The sequence below is a fragment of the Jaculus jaculus genome, chromosome 4, assembly GCF_020740685.1.
Source record: "Jaculus jaculus isolate mJacJac1 chromosome 4, mJacJac1.mat.Y.cur, whole genome shotgun sequence".
NCBI lineage: Eukaryota > Metazoa > Chordata > Mammalia > Rodentia > Dipodidae > Jaculus > Jaculus jaculus.
This window is the reverse complement of record NC_059105.1, coordinates 38,708,843-38,729,324: the sequence shown is the minus strand read 5'-3', so window position 1 is coordinate 38,729,324 and position 20,482 is coordinate 38,708,843. Positions and strand designations below refer to the sequence as shown.

The 20,482-nt window shown below is 42.1% G+C and overlaps 1 protein-coding gene across 3 annotated transcripts; it reads left to right on the top strand.

Annotated features, from left to right (window-relative positions):
* The first annotated feature begins 205 nt into the window (after positions 1-205).
* On the top strand, positions 206-19,744 carry Stradb (STE20 related adaptor beta). Of its 3 annotated transcripts, XM_045148291.1 has the most exons (13): positions 207-331; positions 1,479-1,729; positions 3,905-4,007; positions 5,305-5,385; positions 8,191-8,290; positions 11,432-11,553; positions 12,276-12,384; positions 14,123-14,246; positions 15,435-15,606; positions 16,069-16,173; positions 16,667-16,911; positions 17,811-17,853; positions 18,939-19,744. In XM_045148291.1, exons 3-13 carry the CDS (start codon positions 3,996-3,998, stop codon positions 19,077-19,079), a joined length of 1,254 nt encoding a protein of 417 aa, XP_045004226.1. In that variant the 5' UTR covers positions 207-331; positions 1,479-1,729; positions 3,905-3,995; the 3' UTR covers positions 19,080-19,744. The 3 variants fall into 3 exon arrangements, with proteins under 3 accessions (XP_045004227.1, XP_045004226.1, XP_004653637.1); XM_045148292.1 differs by lacking the exon at positions 17,811-17,853 and having other exon boundaries at positions 206-331; positions 18,939-19,075; XM_004653580.2 differs by lacking the exon at positions 1,479-1,729 and having other exon boundaries at positions 212-331.
* The last annotated feature ends 738 nt before the right edge of the window (positions 19,745-20,482 follow it).

The following is a 20,482-nucleotide window of genomic DNA, read 5'->3' as shown; positions in this document are numbered from 1 at the left end:
GCGCAAGGCCTGCTGGGAACTGTAGTTTCCTGTGGCCCCGCCCCCAGTTCGCTAGGCCCCGCCCCCTCCACGGATCCGGGAATGAGAGTCCAGGCTAGGCGGGGCGGCGGGTTGTCGGGGACCGGGCTGGGGTGTGGCGAGTCCTATCTCGGCCGTCAGCCCCGGGCTGGGGCAGAGCTCCAGGCCGACGGCCCCTATCACGGCCGCGCCGGGTTCCCGCGGCCCGCGCTGGGAGCGGGCCTAGAGCCTCCGCGAGAGGGGCTCCCCGCGTCCGCCTTGACCCCGCTCCGCCGGGCAGCTTGAAGCGTCGCTGGCCGTGGTCGCCGCTGGGGTAATGAAGGGAGGCGGGGAGGGGAGGTCAAGGTCGAGGGGACCGTGGGGACGGGGAAGCCTCGGGCCCTCGCCCCGCTTGCGGCTGCACGTCGAGCCCGAGCGCGCGCGGCTGGAAGCCCGGTGCTGGAGTCCTGCCCCGGGCGACGGGCGGCCCCTGCGCCCCCGCGGTGCCCGTCCCGGTGCCGCGTGGGTACCCGCAGGGCTTGGCCGCGCCAGGTGTGGGCGCCAGCCGCGGAGGCGCCCTCACTCGCAGCTCTCGCCGTTGGCACAGGCCTGGCGCGTCCCCAAACCGAGGAACTTACACTCTGGCCCCAGCTCTCTCTGTCCCCAGGACTGGGAAGGAATGTTTGCCAAAATTAAATGTCAGGCGTCGTTTTGTTTTGTTTTGTTTTTGCTAGCAGCATTTAAATTCAGTGTTGTGTCAACTACCTTGTTCCTCCAAATTTGATCAGAATTTGTGACCTAGCACCTGCCAAACACAGTGCCTGGCACTCAGGTAAATGTTTGTTGAAAGCATGAGTCATGATAACCTTTTGGAAAATCCTACCGAGTTGTGCGGTTGTTAAGGTTTTATAGGATCCCAAGATCACCTTGAAAATTACAGTAATTTTGAAGCACAACAGAGGGTGGTTTTTGTTTGTTTTTGCATTTTCTGTAACAATACAGTGTTGAATGCCTTAATTAACTTAAAACCCGAGTTCTGTAAATACAAAGACCCATTGGTACACACTGCAAGTGGTACCTTTCAAAATACAGCCTTCCAAAGGACCACTTTATTATGGGACAAATTCACTTATTTATAAAGCTTTATGTCGTAGATTTTTAGATACAAATGCAAGGGTCTACACTCAGGTATTCATGAATATGTCTAGGTAGAGATTTCTTAAATGTGATTTGTTTTTTAAAAAGGGATTTGTATTCACACGTAATACAGAGCATGCAAGAGAAAACTGACAGCAAATCTTCCACTCCACTCCTTGGCCAGGCACAGCCTTGACCTCAAAGGGCCTTGTAAAATTATCTCTTAATAGTGCAGCGAATCTGTAAGGCAAAACCTTTGACATTCAGCCACCCCACAGGACCACTTCTTTTAGTAACAAGTTCTCACAGATTGTGTCCCAATTTTTCTTTCAAATTGTTTTTAGGCATCAAAATCAGTAGCAAGTTGCTGAGACTAAGTGAAAGAAGCAGGATGCAGAATCATGATAACTAGAAAATTCAGTTCTTCACAATATCCCTGACCTGTCTGCCTCTGGAATGCTAGCGGGTGTCCGCAGTGCCTATGGTGGCTAGTCATTAAGCATGTGGAATGAATGCAGCAGAGCTGTTACAGGTCCCTTTCTCTGTGTATGGTTCTTCATTTACTTGGCGGTCTCCTGAGAATAGATCACTAAAGGTGAGCATTTGACTGGATCACTAGCTGTGTTCCTTGTCTTGGTCGTCATCAGCTTGCTTTTCAGATAAGCCTTGACATTTTACCCTGCCACCATTGCACGTTTTCTGTCTTTCTGTCTACAGTGTTTGAACAGAGTGCTTTCCAATGCAGTAGTCATTTGATCTCAGTCCCTGGAAGGTAGGCAGGGCAGGCGTTGCTTTCCTCATTCTGAAGCACAGCAAGCCCCGGTGCCTTAAATCCACGGTGATGTGTGGCAGGCAGGTTCTTCTTCCTCTCATTTGCCTTCGGTTTGCCATGAATATCCAAGTAAATTCACTTGTTTCCTTAGCAACAGAAGGGGGATACTATGATTTTCAGGTTTTACAAAATCTTCCTCCTCTCACTTTGCTCAGGTATTTGTGTATACCTTGATCCAATATGTGGACGTCATTCAAATGAAATAATGAAGCCCAACTTAGATGAGAGAGGTGATATTGTTTAGAGGGAAGGGGATAACTGAGACTAGCAAGTTTAGAATATTATCATCCTTCACATTATTAGAGGCCCAGAAACTTTGGTGCTGGCTGTATATCTCTTTGAATCTAAAGAGTTAATATGTTAAAATTCTGTGAGCTGGAGAGATTACTGAGTGGTTAAAGGTACTTACAAAGCCTGCCAGCCCAGGTTCAATTCCTCAGAATCCACTAAAGCCACATGCACAAAGTAGTGCCTGGGGCTGGAGTTTGCTTGCAGTGGCAGGAGGTCCTGGTGTGCCCATTCTCCCTCCCTCCCTCCCTTCCTCTTTTTCTCTTTCTCTCTGTTTGCAAATAAGTAAATAAAAATATTTTTAAAAATTTTTAATTCTAAAACTAAATAAAAGCAAACAGGGCTGGAGAGATGGTCTAGTGGTTAAGGCACCTGCCTGCAAAGCCTAAGAACCTGGGTTCAGATCCCCAGTACCCACGAAAAGCCAGATGTACAAAGTGTCCCATGCACCTGGAGTTCATTTGCAGCAGGTGGGGGCTCTGGTGCACCCATTCCCTCTGTCTCTCTTCTGTTTCCCTGCTTGCAAATAAATAAAAATTAAAAACAGACTTAAAAAGGGGACAGATTATTTATATGGTATTCTGCATACTCTGCCAACACATTTCAAGATGAATATAGTGGAGAACTAAAAACTCATAAGATAAAAAAGAGTCAACCTATGTAAAATGTCATTTTCACATAAAAAGGTTTTTTTCCTAAACAACAACAAAAACATTTTTTTTTTTTGTTTTTTGTTTTTTTGGGGTAGGGTCTCACCCCAGTCCAGGTTGACCTAGAATTCACTCTGTAGTCTCAGGGTGGCCTCAAATTCACGGTGATCCTCCTACCTCTGCCTCCCGAACAAAAACTTTTAACTACTAGGTTTTTATGAATCCTGCTTCTTTCCCAAGTTTGTGAATCCCAGACACTAAATGATTTAATTAGGTAAACAATCCATCAGATATCTTTGGAATTGGGCCTGGGGAGATGGCTCAGTGGTTAAAGGTGCTCTCTTACAATGCCTGCTGGCCAGGGTTCAATTCCCACATAAGGCCAACAGTGAGAGTCTAGTGTACATGCACACAAATGATTTAAAAAAATATATATTTGGAATTTCTCAAAGCTTAATTATAAATGGAACCATTGGGAAATGCTTAGGGTTTACTTTTTTTTTTTTTTATCAAGGTAGGGTCTCTAGCACAGGCTGATCTGGAATCTGGAATTCACTATGTAGTCTCAGGGTGGCCTTGAACTCATGGCAATCCTCCTACCTCTCCCTCTCCCCCCATCCCAGTGCTGGGATTAAAGGCAGGCATGGGCCACCATACCCAGTTTCTTAGGGTTAACTTTTAAGTGGCACCATTTCTATTAAAAGGGGTCCAGATTCCTCCATATCGCTTTTGTATTTGTTGAGGGTGGAGAGACAAGAGAGGAGGTTCAGTACCTGCAGGCTTTAAAGTACTTGACACCGCCTTTCAGCTTCATGCTGCCTTTCTGTAGTGATGTCAGTTTCAAATCCCAAATCGTGTCTGTAAAGAACAATATACTTTAAAGATGTTTTTGGATGTGTCTAGTCCCTGTGTCAATGATTACAGGCTTAAATATCTGATTCATTTATGGCCATTAGTTCTTCAAGGAACTTTTCTAATCACACTTCTTTTTTAATAATAGGATATTTCAACATATCAAAAAGAAGCTAAAGCAAATCGAGATCGTTGGGATAGATGGATTTTTGTCAGTTTCTGTGAACTAAAGCGATTCAATGTCTCTTTTGGTAAGTTTGTGTTAACATCAATCTGATCGGAGTAGATTTTGGTGCAGAGCTGGAGCAAAAGACACATTCTAGACAGTTTTTGGTGTGTGTGTTTTTTGTCATGTGGACATGTGTGTGGTGGGCATGCATGTTTGCATGCGTATGGGGAAGGGCTGGTGGTGGCAGAGGTCAACATTGAGTGTCTTCCTCAGTTGCTCTCTGTCTTATTTACTGGGTCCCATGTTTCCAGTTTGGCTAGTCTAGCTGGCCAGTTTGCCTTGGAATCCCATCTCCACCTCCTGACCTCTGAGATTACAGGCACTCCACCATGCTTGACCACCGCTTGCAAGGCTGTTTGGGATCTGAACTCAGGCCCCCTTGCTTGTGCAGCAAGCATTTACTCAGCTTTCTTCCCAGCCCGCACCCCTCGCCCCCCCCCCCCCCACGGGCTGTTCTTAAGCTCTGAGATGTTTTGGCCTGAGTGACTGTGTGGTATTAAGGAATGATTTAAACTGTCCATGAGTTTTTGTCTCATTAAAAAAGAACTTCTTAGCCAGGTGTGGTGGCACACACCTTTAATCCCAGCACTTGGGAGGCAGAGGTAGGAGGATCACTGTGAGTTTAAGGCCACCCTGAAACCACATAGTAAATTTCAGGTCAGCCTGGACTAAGTCGAAACCCTACCCTTCTGTTCCTTCTTAATATACTCATTGTATCAATTACTCTCTCATTGCTGGGATAAAACACCTAACCAGAAGCAGTTTATGGAAGGAAAGGCTTTGTTTCTGTTACAGGTGCAAGGGAAGGGTCCATTGCAGGGAAAGTATGACAGGAGCAGACAGCCAGCGTTACATCTCATCAGGGAGGAAGTAGAGCGAGTAAGCAGGACAGGCTGTCATTCCTTGAGCCCTACCCCCAGTGACATACTTCTGTGAGCCAAGCTCTGCTTCCTGGGGGTTCTCCGAACTTGCCAGACAACGCAGGGATTAAGTGATCAAAGGCACGAGCCTGTGGAGGGTATTTTACATGCAGATCACCACCACCACTAGTCCTTTGTCCCAAACCCATTTTTCCCTCATATGTATGTTAACAATGGACTGATATAAGCTCAGAAAAAGAGAGGGCAAGGAACAGAGAAGCACCAAGTACAATTCTAAGAGCATGAAGGCAGCTTCTGTACACCGAGCTGCTCTTCCCTCCCATCTCTGCGCTGACTTCCCCCACGCTCCCACCCCAGCACCAGCCCCGTTTGTATCTGCCCACCCCTTCTGTGTATGTGCCGTGCTTTTCACTTATTCAATGTACTTCTGACTTCCAGGATTGCTTCTGTACTTCACGGACACGAGTTGAATCCCTCAGACCTGAGAAACAGTCTGAAACCAGTATACATCAATGCTTGGTAAGAAGATGGTTGAGTACAGTTAATATTCCTCCTTTTTCTCCTATGAGACCATTCTCTCCCAGCTCTTTTTCTTTGGCTTTTACAGGTTTCTTCCTCCTGCTGCTGGTCTCTTAAGAGTGTCTAAGTGACCTCTTCTCTCCCTCCTAAAGCAGCTGTCCTTGAACAGTGTACCTGTCCCTATGGTTTCAGTTGCTTGGGTTTCACACTGTCCTTAGGTGTTCTGACAAGACCCTGGTATCAAGAAGATGATTACCAGATTTCCTCTCTTTCCTAGGCTTCAGAAACATCTATTGAATACATCTGATTAGATTTTTTCAAAGGTATTTTTCTACTGAGTTTGAGTGAAACCTTTATCTGCACTCAGAGTCCACCATCCCGTTGTCTTTCTTGCTTTGACTAATGAAAGCCCATCTACTGGATCGTCCTCGCTGGAAACTTGGGAAGGGTCCTCACACAGCCTCTACCGCTACTTCCATATGTAGTTAGACGCCGGTTCTTTGGAGACCGTCTTGCCCCTCCTGTGCAGGAGCGCTGCTGTCCAGCCTCATCTTCTCTCAGCTGGCCCGTTGCCTGTAGTCTTCTAGAGCCACACGCAGCCTCTCCTCCCACAGCACTCACACCAGTGTCCAGTCTGTTCCAAGACAAGCTTGCCTGTGCCGCTTCTGCCTTCAACACTTCCGTTGTCCTCCTGATGCCATGGGGTAAAGCCCCCATCCTGAGCACAATGCAGACTCAGTTCTGCGTCTGTGTCTAATCTTTTCATTCCATTACTTGATACTGAGTACCTGTCTTCTCTCCACTTGAAATACCCTTTCTTTTTCTTCCCCTCTGAGTTGTTTTCTCATCCATAAAGAATTTAAGTAGTTTATCTGCGAATCTTTTTCACTTAAACTTTTATTTTACTATGCTTCCACTTTATATACTCTCATAGTTCTTACTGTATTATCTCACAATGAATGAAGTACTTGTCTCTTCAGTCATAATGTGATCCTTTTATAAGAGGCATCCTGTCTTACTCATCTTTATCTCCCCTAAGCAATGCCTGCTATGTTAAGTAATATTTGTAGGAACATACTTGGTGATAAATATTTCTCTAGGATCTTTTCCTCCTCTTCGCTTACTGAATACTAGAATTTTCACTATGAAATGAAGCCTGCCTTTTAAAACTTGCTAGAAAACAAAGGAATCCCTGTTATTCTTGCTTATTTGTCTCAGACCTTCCTTGAGCCATCGTCATTTTTATCCTCTTGCTTTTTATTCATCAATACTAGTCCAGAGCCTTATCTTACAGTAAGTAGAGGGAGTGTCCCAACCCATAAACCCCCAGCCTGTTTGGAGTTGTTTGACAAAGGCTATTTCCCTATTATAATAGATGGAAGCAGATGGAAGCTGGGAAACTGATTTCAGTCCGTTATACAGTCATACTGTGCCACTTCTAAAGCAATGGACTGTAAGCCTCAGTGCCTTGATAGGCTTGCAGTTTGATACCGTTTTTAATATCTTTTTTGTTTTGTTTTGTTTTGTTTTGTTTTGTTTTGTTTTGTTTTGTTTTGTTTTCCAGGGTAGGGTCTCACTCTAGCCCAGGCTGACCCAGAATTCACTATGTAGTCTCAGGGTGGCCTTGAGCTCCTGACAATCCTCCTACCTCTGCCTCTCGAGTGCTGGGATTAAAGGCATGTGCCATCACACCCAGCCCTCTTTTTTACATCTTTTTAAAATCTTAAAACTTTGTTATATGTTCTTCTCTCTGTTTCTTTAAATCTTTTTAAAGATTTGTGTTTATATGAAGACTCCCTGTTCTAAAGAAACCAAATTGTTTAAAGTTTTCTTTTCAGTGGGATTTTTCTAATTGTATGATAGAATTTCTCTTCAGAGCCATTCATTCCTCGTACGTATCATTCACCTTTCCTTGCCATGAGCCACAGGCCCATGGTTATTTTTTCTGCTCTCTTGATTAGGGAGCACGCCTCCCACTGTCTGCATAACTGCGCCTACCAGCTCCAAGCTTCTGCTCCTGACAAGAGTCAAGGGTGTGGAGAGCAGTTAGCGGGGTTCCTAGCACTTAGTGATGGCGTCTCTCCCTTCCTCCTTCTCCCCACTTTGGAGGTAGTAACAAGATTCCTGCCACCTGATGGTGCTTGTAGAGGCTGCTGAGCATGTCTTTTGGAGTCTTGGTGTTCTTTAGGAGCTCCTTGTGGCTATCCTGTTACACTAAGGGTTTAGTAAAACCTTTCTTTCTACTGCGTACATGTTACCTTACCATGACTATATTTAAATGCACCATCTGACTCAGCCTTCAAAGCCCTCCGGACACCTCAGGAAGCCTGTCCCCTAAGATCCCATCGCCTGGTGTTTATTTTTCGCTTTCTGACCTCTCATTTGCCTCATTCCATTGAGTGACATCTTCAGCTGTTTTGCTAGGCTGTGGTGTGGCGGTTGGCGGCTGTCACACCGCCACTAGCAGAGCACGTGGGAGCCTGGGTGCGATAACGCTCACGAGCTCCGCAGCTCTCCTCTCCGTACGCTTCCTTACAAGGCCAGCCATTGTTAGAGACTTGCAGGAATTTTGCTGGAAATAGCATTGGAAAGTATTCCTAGCTGTTGATAAATCTGCTTTTCCTGCTCCTGCCCCTGCACGGTGCTCTTGCATCAGTCAGCAGCAGGCAAATTCCCTTTGGTTGTCACCGTGTCTCCAGCTACCTTTAATGAGTGTCGGTATTTTCTCCTGGGGTCAGGGCACCAAACTGTGAGAGTAACAGTGTTCATCTTTATTTTGTTTTCACCTTTGCACATAAAATGCAGGTTGATGAGCCAGCCCACTCCTGGTCACCTCCATCTGCCAGAGCCAGTGAAGTGATATGTTCCACTAATGTTGCTCACTATGAATTGCAAGTGGAAATAGGTAATGACCTTGAATTTCACATAACTGATCCTTCATTGCTAGTAATAAAAATGATGATAAATAGATTATTATAGGCTTGTCTGTATGCCTACAACATAAAAATGGATACTAACTGGTCCATCAAATGGATTAAATTTCATTTTATATATGTCTAGAATTAATAGCACCCATATTTTAAAGATTACTATCTAGATTTTTCACTTACCAAAGTTCACTTAGAGGAGGATAATAAATACCTTAGTGCTTGTGTCTTTATTAATTTTTTAAATTTTTATTTATTTGCAAGAGAAAGCGAATAGGCCTGTGAGGCCCTCTTGCCAGTGCAAACAAACTCCCGCCGTCTCCTCAGCCCTATTTGAGTCTTTATTGTGGGAAACTTCTAGTTTTATGCATGTAACTTATATTGGTTGAGGGATTAAAATCAAAGCATATAGATCTTTTCAGTCATAGTATTTAAACTACTTTCTAACTGAAATTTGTCTCTGCAGTTGCATTTGTAGTAGAAATCTTTCTCAGGGAAGTGTAGAACAAGATGAACTACTTGCTTATAGCTTTTTACATGAGAAACCTTTGCTCTGAACATTCAGAAGCATCTGTGAAGCCCTGCAACCCAGTGACTGTAAAGTGGGGGATGCAAAGTTCTGTCACTCTCGGGGAGCTCCATCCTCTAGGAGGTGAACACACAGATGGCGTTGTTTCAGGCACCAGAGTGGAGGTGTGTAGGGGAACACGTTTAACAGCGTGGTGACCTGTGTATCCCTTCTAGTTTAGAAGAGGCTGTTTTACTAATCACTAGATCAGTTCTGATTCTAAATTTTGAACACATCTAGGAGTCAAGAAAAATGACAAAAAGGGGCTTGCTTCTCAAGAATAAGCAAATGTTTACTAGAATTTCTAGCCTGTTCATCATTGTTGTTAACCGCACAGAGCAATCATAGCTTTACTAGTCAAAAAGGGAACTTTCTGAACAATAGCACTAGTTCATGGAGTTGTTGGCTAGGGGAAGAGACTCAGAAGAAACTCCGAGGAGGGAGTGGCTAGAAGCAGCCCGGGCAGCGCACTCCGCCTCGTGCGGCGCCCCCGCTGCACACACTGGGCTTCACTCATGACTTCTGTGAAGAGGGCTTGGGTCCCAATGCAGCAGTGTTCAGAGGCGAGATTTTGGGGAGGTGAATAGACCAGGAGGGCTCTAAACACATAAAAAGATTAATCAGTTTATGGATTCAGAGCTTAGTGGGCTTCGGAGAATGAGTGAATATACCAAAAAGTAGCAGCTCTTATACATTGTAGGGATACAAAGGTAATTCAGCAACCTTTGGAAATATTGTGGTTACTTATAAAGTTAAATGCATATTTACCACATGATCCAGCAATCTCAAACTCAGTCAAAGAAAAAAGGAAAATATGACACCTTAAAGACCTGTGCAGGGTTGTTTGGGGAAGCTTTATTTATAGTGTCCAGAAACTGAAAGCAATTCAAATACTCACCAGCCTATGAAAGGATAAATGTAGCACATCTCTGGAATGAACTGTTACCCAGCAGTAGGGGAAAGTGTCTGGGATAAAGCCCAGAAGTATGTTGTTAAGTGAAAGAAGCTAAACACAGGAGAGTACTTTTTTTTTTTTTTTTTTTTTTTTTGGTACCATGTCTGTGACAAGCACCAAGCAGATCACTGGCTGGGAGAGACAGGAAGTAGGGACAGGAGAGTGCTGAATAGCATTCCATCGTTTGACTACCATGCTTGGCTCACTGCATATTGGTTTCAGCTACTATTGTAGATATGTAATGGCATGGCATGGTGTTCCTATGTCTCCCCCTAACTTTGAGCACCTGTTTATGATTCATTGGCCTGCTCTGTCTTACTCTGTGAGTAGTATGTTTAATCCTCTGCCTATTTTTAAATTGATTCGTTTGTCATTCTGTAGAGCTGTAAGTGTTCTGTATATATTTTGGATGGAAATTTTATCAGATATAAGAATTATTAATACTTACAGTCAGTGACTTGCCTTTTCCTTTTCATGCTTTTAAGTAAACGCATAAGGCTGCCTGTTAACAGCATTCAATTCACAAGTAAAACTTTAATATTGCAAGAAGTTATATTAATAAATAAAAATGAACCTGCTAGAGAGAATGCAGTTGATTTCTAAGCACAAGAAGCATGTCTTACCCAGGACACAAACTGTCACCTGGGCTTGTCAGGCATTAGGAATCTCTGAATCTCTTTGGAGTGTGTGTTCACAAAAGTCCTAAGATCTCCTTTCCACCATCTCTCACATGGCCCTCATAGGAGACAGTGAATCTGGACAGCTCCCTGCCACCAGAAGGAAGATGGGAGACATGACTGTGTAGGGGTTGTGGCTCCTTGTGCAAAAATTGTCTAGCAGGTCACAAAACTTTTCTAGTTCATCCAAAGAAGTTTTCTTGAGGCAGAAAGTCAAAGAGGGGGCCACACTCCAATGAGGTAGATAGTAAGTAAAGGTCACTTATGGGGTACAAGTCTGGTTGACATGGAGTCATTGTGCATACCACTTAGATAATTTGAGACATGAGGGAATGCAGAGTTGAACTTTGTACCTTAAAAAAAGCTGCCGGAGAGATGGCTTAGCAGTTAAGGCACTTGCCTGCAAAGCCTGAGGACTCGTTCAACTCTTCAGATCCCATGTCAGTCAGAGGCACAAAGGTGAGGCAAGCCTAAGGTCGCACTAGGTGGGCAAGTAGGCACTAGTTGGTGCAAGCATCTGGAATTAAACTGTAGTGGCTAAGGCCAGCGCCTATTCTCATTCTGCCTCTGTTTCTCTCTCTCTTTCTCTAAAACAATAAAGTAAAATTTTTTTAAATGCTGGAGGCCAGACAGAATCTCACAAATGGAGAAGGCTTCACTTTGCTGAGAGCCAGTGAGGGCTGACCCTGGCTGGGTGGTGATGGCCTTCCTTTTGGACAGCTGAAAAATCACCTTGCATTAAAACAGCTGTGAGCCAAGTGTTAGTTCTAGACATCACTGCAGAGCTGAGGTTGCTTTGAAGTTTTAAATTTTCTTTGTAGTAGTTTTTGAAATGTGGGAACATTAAATTTTGATGAAGTATACAATATTAACTATTATCTTCTTTGATTACTAACATGAATTTTGTGCCTGATTGCAGGAAGAGGATTTGACAACTTAACCTCTGTCCATCTTGCACGGCATACTCCTACAGGAGCATTAGTAACTATAAAAATGACTAATCTGGAAAACTGCACTGAAGAGCGCCTGAGAGCTTTGCAGGTAATAATACTGTGTCATTTTGAGAAGATTAAATCTAAGAATTTTGCCCCCTTCACATGAACATCTCACGTCAGACACCAGCATTACCGCCAACTCCTTCACATGAAGATCACACTCATGTCAGACACATGTGATTACCAACTCCTTCACATGAAGCTCACACTCATGTCAGACACATGTGATTACCGCCAACTCCTTCACATGAAGCTCACACTCATGTCAGACACACGTGATTACCGCCAACTCCTTCACATGAAGATCACACTCATGTAAGACACACGTGATTACCACCAACTCCTTCACATGAAGATCACACTCATGTCAGACACATGTGATTACTGTCAACTCCTTCATGTGATCACACTCACGTCAGACACCGGTATTACTGCCAGCTCCTTCACATGAATATCACACTCATGTCAGTCACTCATAATTACCACCAACTTCTTCACGTGAACATCACATTAGTATTACTGCTAACTCCTTCATGTGAACATCACACTCAGACAAGTTTTTTAACACTTTTCAAGTGATCTCTTGTAAAATGGTAATCACAATAGTGTGTATTTCAAGATGTAGCTATGAAACTTAATGAGATAAAGGCACTAAGAGCAGTGCTTAATGCTGTAAGTTCCCTGAAGTATTACTTGCCACTGCTGCTGTTAGCTTCATGGTGTGAAAGAAGACGCTATTTGTAAATGTCTTTTCTATGTTTGTCCTAGAAAGCGGTGATTCTATCCCACTTTTTTCAGCACCCCAATATTACAACTTACTGGACAGCTTTTACTGTTGGCAGCTGGCTTTGGGTTATTTCTCCATTTATGGCCTATGGTAAGAACATTGGTTTTAAATAAAGTATCTGACTGTGTAGCTTGGATGTTATCATTATAAACATGACTGGGGGCTGGAACGATGACTTAGTGGTTAAGATGCTTGACTGAGAAGCTTAAGAATCCATGTTCAATTCTCCAGGTCCCACATAAGCCAGATGGACAAGGTGGCACATGTGCACAAGACGGTGCATGCATCTGGAATTTGTTATCAGTGGCTAGAGGCCCTAGTATGACAATATTCTCTCTCTCATTAAAAAAAGATGATTAAGTCTGTGACTCATTACTTTTCATTTATAAATCTGATGGCTGATTTTAATTTTCATGATACATTTCTGATTGATGTTGGCTTTCAGCCGTCATTAAAAAAGTAGAATGAAGCTAGGCGTGGTGGCGCAGGCCTTTAATCCCAGCACTCGGGAGGCAGAGATAGGAGGATCACTGTGAGTTTGAGGCCACCCTGAGACTACATAGTGAATTCCAGGTCAGCCTGGGCTAGAGTGAGACCCTACCTCAAAAAAAAAAAAGTAAAATGAGTATCATGACCAATGAAATGACCACTAATTCTCTAAGAATTTCTTATTTTGGCATAAGCTGCCACTCACTTTCTTCATCTTACAGGCAGTCATTTTCTCACATCAGCATGTTATCTGTCCCTGCTTCAGCGCATTATAAATTGACTCACTGTGTGAACCTGTCTCCTTCACTCTTGATTCTTGAGGGCAATAATCATTTAGATTTTCTTTCAGTGTGTGCCCCCCCCCCAATGCAGGTGTTCACAGGTGCTTAGCATTGTACAGAGTTTAATAAATATGTTGGGCTGGAGAGATGGCTTAGTGGTTAAGCACTTGCCTGTGAAGCCTAAGGACCCCGGTTCGAGGCTCGGTTCCCCAGGTCCCACGTTAGCCAGATGCACAAGGGGGCGCACGCGTCTGGAGTTCGTTTGCAGTGGCTGGAAGCCCTGGCGCGCCCATTCTCTCTCTCTCCCTCTGTCTGTCTTTCTCTCTATGTCTGTCGCTCTCAAATAAATAAATAAAAAATGAACAAAAAAAGTATGCTATTTAAAAAATAAATAAATAAATAAATATGTTGAATAAGTTAATAGATTCTAGAGCTTTTTAAAAAATAGTTCTTATAAATTACCTCTAGATTCAAAAGTATTACCTATTACATACACTGAAAAATTATCCTCTTATCTTAGAAGGTCATTAAAAACAAACTTTATATGTGTGTGTGCATTACTATGTTTGAAAACTATGGTCTTGAGCATGGTAGGCTCTACCTCTGAATTCTATCCCCAGCCTTTATAAAAAAAAAAAAAAATTGTTTAAAGATTCCTAGGAAGGCCTAGATACAGGCCCGTAATTCCATCTGCTTGGAGTGGCTGAGATAGGACAATCCCAATTCAAAACCTGCCTGAGCTGCCGAATGAGGTCAAGACCAACCTGGGCAACTTAGTAAGACTGTCTCAAAATAAAAGAAAATTATCTAGTGCTGGGGACATTGCTTAGTGGTAATGTACTTGATTGGCATGTGTGAGGCCTTAGATTCAGTTTCTAGTATCACAAAAAAAAGATAAAGATTCATAAAGAAAAATTCTATTTTCATGAGAAAATTACATTTCATAGATTCCAAAAATGTAACAAATATGTATATGTATGGTTGAGAAGGATATTTAAAACAGCCTGAAGTAAAATCACTTTCATTGTTCATCTAAAGACTTCAGGGTTTTCTTTCAGGTTCAGCAAGTCAGCTATTGAAGACCTACTTTCCTGAAGGAATGAGTGAAACTTTAATAAGAAACATTCTCTTTGGAGCAGTGCGGGGATTGAACTATCTGCACCAAAATGGCTGTATTCATAGGTATTTACTTTACAACACGAAAGAATTTTAATAAAATCTTTTAAGGAGCTCTTAAGAAGGAACAGTTAAGTGTTAGAAAGATAAGAAATTCACAAATTAAAATTGAGGAAGGGGCCAATAGATAATGTGGACGTTTCCTTTTATATCCAGCCACCAAAAAGATTCAGACCACACAGGTTTGCCCCGCCTGTGCCGGGCGCTGCCCGTGGCTCTGGACCGCAGCCCGGTCCTCAAGGGACTCAGCCTGCTCTCATGTGGGATGTCAGAACCTGTATGTTCACGGTATCAGCTCAGGTCCCATTTAGCTGTTTTTGGTTTTGTCCTTTTAAAGACATTAGGGAGCATTTTATCTCTTTTCCGTATCTTCCATATTTACATCTTGTACAAATTCTTAATCACTTCATTTCTGAACTATTTTGCAGCCCTTAGTTGCCAAGCTTCAGTTGCAGAAGTAGTTAGCTGAATGTGGAGAGCAGCGCTCTTCTGAGATACGCTGGAACCTTAAGTTCCCAGTCAGATCAGTTTAAGTAAGCTTCCTCTTTTACTGTTTGTTTTAATTTCCTGAAAACTCTTCGTCATACTATTAGCACTGCTCTGGCCAAGTGAGGATTTTACATTGACTGCATTTGAATTAACTGAGATTTTCGTAATCTTACCAGATTATTGTCTGCTTTGCTCTGTTAGTCTTCAAATTGGTGTTTTTGATAAATAAGTCTCTTTTATAATTTATCTGACATTTAAAGGAAATTTTAATATGACATACCTTTATAAATGATGCTGTATCAGGAGAGGCTTTTATTGAATTGTATGGTATTTAAACTCTACTTTATATTTCAAGTATGATACAACTAACTTGTCAGGCTTCTTGGATGTTTATGTAATAAAATCCTAAAATAGTGAAAATCATTTCATTCCATTCCTTTTTTTTTTTTTTGAAAAAATATTCTTACCAATTCTAAACATGTAATTTTCAGTGTTTTCTTTTCTTCCAATGCTACATGAAGTGCCTAACAGAATTCCTTTATTCCCTGACAGTGTCCTGTATTTATCTCAGTGTACATGACACACTGCTATCTTGAAAAGGGTATTTGAGTTCCAAGAGAACACAGGGGTTCGTTCTGACCAAGCTTTTGTTCTTTCTTTATTGGCCAGATTCCCAGTACTTAGAATTGTTTCTTTTTGTTCTAGGAGTTTTAAAGCCAGCCATATCCTCATTTCTGGCGATGGCCTAGTGACCCTGTCTGGCCTGTCCCGTATGCATAGTTTGGTTAAGCACGGTCAGAGGCGCAGGGCTGTGTTTGATTTCCCACAGTTCAGCACACCAGTGCAGCCGTGGCTGAGTCCAGAACTGCTGAGACAGGTCAGGTGTGCCCGTTGCATTGGTTGTCTGTGCGTCTAAAATGTCTTCTGATTTTACTGAAAGATAGTTGTGTCCCTGCCTTTTGGATTGGTGAATGGCCTACTGCAAGACCTTTTCCTTGTCAAAATTATGCTAGGAGCTGGGCGTGGTGGCGCACGCCTTTAATTCCAGCACTCGGGAGGCAGAGGTAGGTGGATCACTGTGAGTTAGAGGCCACCCTGAGAGTATGTAGTGAATTCCAGGTCAGTCTGGGCTAGAGAGACCCTACTTCCAGAAACAAAGCAAAAAAAAAAAAAAATATGTTAGGATTTTAAATTGTAAATCATATTAGGTATAGATTTTAATATTGCAGTTTTGGGGTTATTTTTTCCATTGTCTACCATCCTTTATCAAAACAGCACATGTGTATAACTTTCTGTTAAGTTATTTGCACTAAGGACTTCAAATTAATTGTGTTTATAGGATTTACATGGATATAATGTGAAGTCAGATATTTACAGTGTTGGAATTACAGCCTGTGAATTAGCCAGTGGGCAGGTGCCTTTCCAGGACATGCATAGGACTCAGGTAAGTGCTTCCAAAGTCCCTGAACTTAACTTTCATAGGCTGTCTTGCATTTTAGAAAATTGCTTTTTTAAAATACATGTGCATGTTCATGTGTGCATGTATATGTGCAAGAGTGTATGTAGCAGTCAGAGGATAAACCTGGGTGTCATCTTTAGGAACATTGTCCACTTTTTTGAGACAGTGTCTTTCTTTGGCTTGGAACTCACCAGTTAGATTGGAATGGATGGCCAGGGAGCCCCAGGGACCCTCTTATGTCTGTCTCGCCAGCCATAGGACTACTGATGGACACCATCACACTTGGTACTTTTATGGGGGGAGTCGGGATCACACTCAGGTCCTCATGCTTGTTATTGTTCTAATTAAGCCGTCTCCCCAGCCCCACATTCTAGCTAACTTCTGTTAGACATGTTTATTGTAGACTCTCAGGAGCTTTATTGTCATTGCTTTTGTATTTTGCCTGCTAATGGTTCAAGGGAACTTTTCTTCCTTCTAGATGCTGTTACAGAAACTGAAGGGTCCTCCATATAGCCCACTGGATATCAGTATTTTCCCTCAATCAGACTCTAGAATGAAAAATTCCAGATCAGGGATAGACTCCGGGATTGGAGAGAGTGTGCTTGTCTCCAGTGGAACTCACACAGTCAACAGTGACCGGCTGCACACACCGTCCTCCAAGACCTTCTCTCCTGCCTTCTTTAGCTTGGTACAGCTCTGCTTGCAGCAAGATCCTGAGAAAAGGTAATTCAGGTCAGCCTTAAAGAGTATAAAACATGTGTTATTTATACTGTATAGAAGCTTTGTGAGATTACCCTTCCCATAAAATTCATATATTTTATCAACTTTTTGATCAAAACTTAGTGTAATATAGAAATATTAATTATAAGAACAACTAGAACTAAAAAGTAAGTGGGAAGAATCCTGGCTCAAAGTCAGAAGAATTGGGGTCTTGTGTTACTACACCATTTCATAGCCCAGTTACCTTGTGAAAATCAGTATTCTTCCTGGACATTAAGTACTGCATTTATGTAAGGTATGTTAGAATATTTTAACACAGCCAGGCGTGGTGGTGCACACCTTTAATCCCAGCACTTGGGAGGCAGAGGTAGGAGGATTGCCGTGAGTTTGAGGCCACCCTGAGACTCTATAGTGAATTCCAGGTCAGCCTGGGCTAGAGCAAGACCCTACCTCAAAAAAAAAAAAAAAAAAATCACTGGAGAATATCTTAACACTACACAGTATAAAGATATATTTTCTGCTATTATGCTAACATCAATTATTATGATAGGTATTATTATAATAGGTATAGGTATAATAGGTATTATTATTATAATATTAATATTTACAAGGAAGATATGTGCATCCTGCCCTCCTTGTTTTAGCCCCTTAGTGCCTAGCATAGTTCCTTATAAATAATATGTGCCCAATAAATATTTAACATTGATTAATTGAAGAATGTTTCTAGAATTATTTCCTCCTATCAGTCAAGGTAGGGGCTAAGAATTGCTTCCAATATATATTTTTCTTTTAAATATTTTACTGTTGGGTTTAATAGTTCTAAATCTCATTTTTAGTAGATACCTACTTCTAAAATTTACATTCTGATATGAGGTTTTATTTTCTATTTTCAAAAATTTCAGGCCATCAGCAAGCAGTTTATTGTCCCATGTATTCTTCAAGCAGGTGAGCTAGCTGGTCAGTATGTTGTCTGCTGCCTAGATGTTTTAAAATACTATTAAAATATCATTTCATTTTGTTGGATTCACAAGATACTTTATTTACTAATACTCTTACTAATAATTTTCTTACAAAATAGAGTTAAAAATAAGGAGGCAACTGGGCATGGTGGCACACACCTTTAATCCCAGCACTTGGGAGGCAGAAGTAGGAGGATCACTGTGAGTTCAAGGCTAGCATGAGACTACATAGTGAATTCTAGGTCAGCCTAGGCTACAGCTAAACCCTACCTCAAAAACAAACAAATAAACACAAGCATCTTAGTAGTTTAATTTAGACTTTCTAAAAGATTTTTATGCTGCATAATTAGATGAACAAAAACAATCATATGTTTTTATATACTCAGTGCACATTTTCATTAACTTAAAGACATTATAGGGCTGGAGAGATGGCTTAGCAGTTAAGGCATATGCCTGCAAAGCCTGAGGACCCAGGTCTGATTCTCTAGGACTCATACAAGCCAGATGCACATGTGTCTGGAATTTGTTTGCAGTGGCGAGAGGTCCCGATGCACCCATTCTCTCTCACTCTCTCTCTCTCCCTTTCACTGTCTAAAATAAATATGTAAAATAGATAAATAAAATGTTATAAAAATTTATTTTTAAAAAAGACATTGTACTGCCTAGAAATAATGAAAGAGAAGAATAATTCTAGTAAAGATCATGTTCTTTGGCTTTTAAATACTTCCTTTTTCTTATGATTAGAATCAGAGGTATTTATAGGGAAAAGACCCCAAAATAATTTAAAAACTTTAATATGATTTATTTAAAAATTATTGATGGGCTGGACAGATGGCTTAATGGTTAAAGCACTTGCTTGAAAGCCTAAGGACCCAGGTTCGATTCTCCAGTGTCCATGTAAGCTAGTTGCACAAGGCAGCATATGTGTCCGGAGTCCGTCTGTAGTGCTTAGAGGTCCTGGCACACCCATTCTCTCTCTGTCTTTCTTTCAAATAACAATAGAAACTATTGCTAATAAAGCTGGTGTATGAATTTACATGTCCACATCCTTATTTTGATTTTCTTTAACAGATGAAAGAAGAAAGCCATGATTCCATACTCTCACTATTGCCTCCTGCTTACAAGCCATCAGAAGTGCCACCTACGGAGTTGCCATGGACTGAGCTGGAGTGCGATTTTCCTGAAGAAAATGACCCAGACTGGGAATTCTAGGGCTGCCAAATCATTTCATGTCCTATATACTTGACACTTTCTCCTTGCTGCTTTTCCTTCTGTTATGCTAGGTACAAGTATCAAAACTATACTTGAAAATACAGTTGGTGCACTGGAGAACTGATCCATTAGGACCACTCTGTTCATAGGGCACGTGTTTATCGCCCACCGGCCAGATCAGAGTGCCTCCACAACTCCAACGTCAGAACTGCTAATCCAGCTACAGGAGTGTCATCTGTTCCTGATCCCCCCAAGCTGTGACTACGCCACTCTGATCTCAGTGTAATTTTTGAGCCAGTTATTTTTTCCTCCATTTGCTGTCATCTGGGGAATGAACCCTGAGTGGACAGCAAGTGCTTCAAAGGATACCTTTTTCTTCCAGATTCTCTATCTAGCCTTTTGACCAGCTATTGTTAGACCAATAGGCTGGTTTATCTTAGCGCAAAGCCCTTTTTTGGAGAAGGGAAAATGTTTATACCACCGCTTTACACATGGTGATATCAAACTGAGCCTCCCTCACATTAATTGACTCACTTGAAATACCTAGAGAAGATAGGATTTTCATTGTTAGAAAGGGGTCTAAAGTAACATTTTTTCTACCTATGTAAATTATAGATCCTAAATCATGCACCCTGTGGGAGCTCAATAAAGATTTATTGAAGTAATGCTTTTATTTCCTTTGCATGGCTTAACAAGTGAGAACACAGATTCTAATTTGTTTTACTAAGAAAAGCTTTTTCTCAAACATAACCTAATGAATTGGGACAGCCAAGTATTGAATCAATGGAGGCAGAAGGCATTCTGGCCTTTTGTATGATTGCTGTTCCCATAAAGGGTATACTTAAGGCCATACAGCTCTTAATGGTATTTTCTTTGTCTCAGAAAGCTTTTTAGTTTGAGTATGGGTACAGTGTGTACTCTTTTTCTGGGGAGAAGCAGATGTTTGCGTGCTCCCCATGGGTAGGCAGGACATTCCTGACAGGCTAAAGACCAATTCCACTAAAGTACACCCAGGAACCAACGACTAATTAATTCATCCAGAACATGAGTGAGGGTTGACTTACTGAAGACGGAGACCCCAAAGCAACCACAGCGTCAAAAGTTCTCATCGCAGTGTGGGTGATGACCTCCCCATCTGTACTCTTCCACCTGCTGTATGCTCTTCTCCCCCTGAGGCCACAAGACCTCCTTGTGCCTTCATACATACAGCTGGCAGGGCAGCGAGGAGGGGTGAGATCTCAGCAGAGGGCCTGAAGACCTGCCCCACTCCCTCCTAAGGGAGAAGTCAACAACCCCAACCCTGAGAGTCTTTCAAGCTATCACAGCTATTTCTGGTAAAGACGGAAGTAGTAAAAAGTTAAAGCCAAAAAGATAAATGATATATACACTTTTAAAATTCTGTA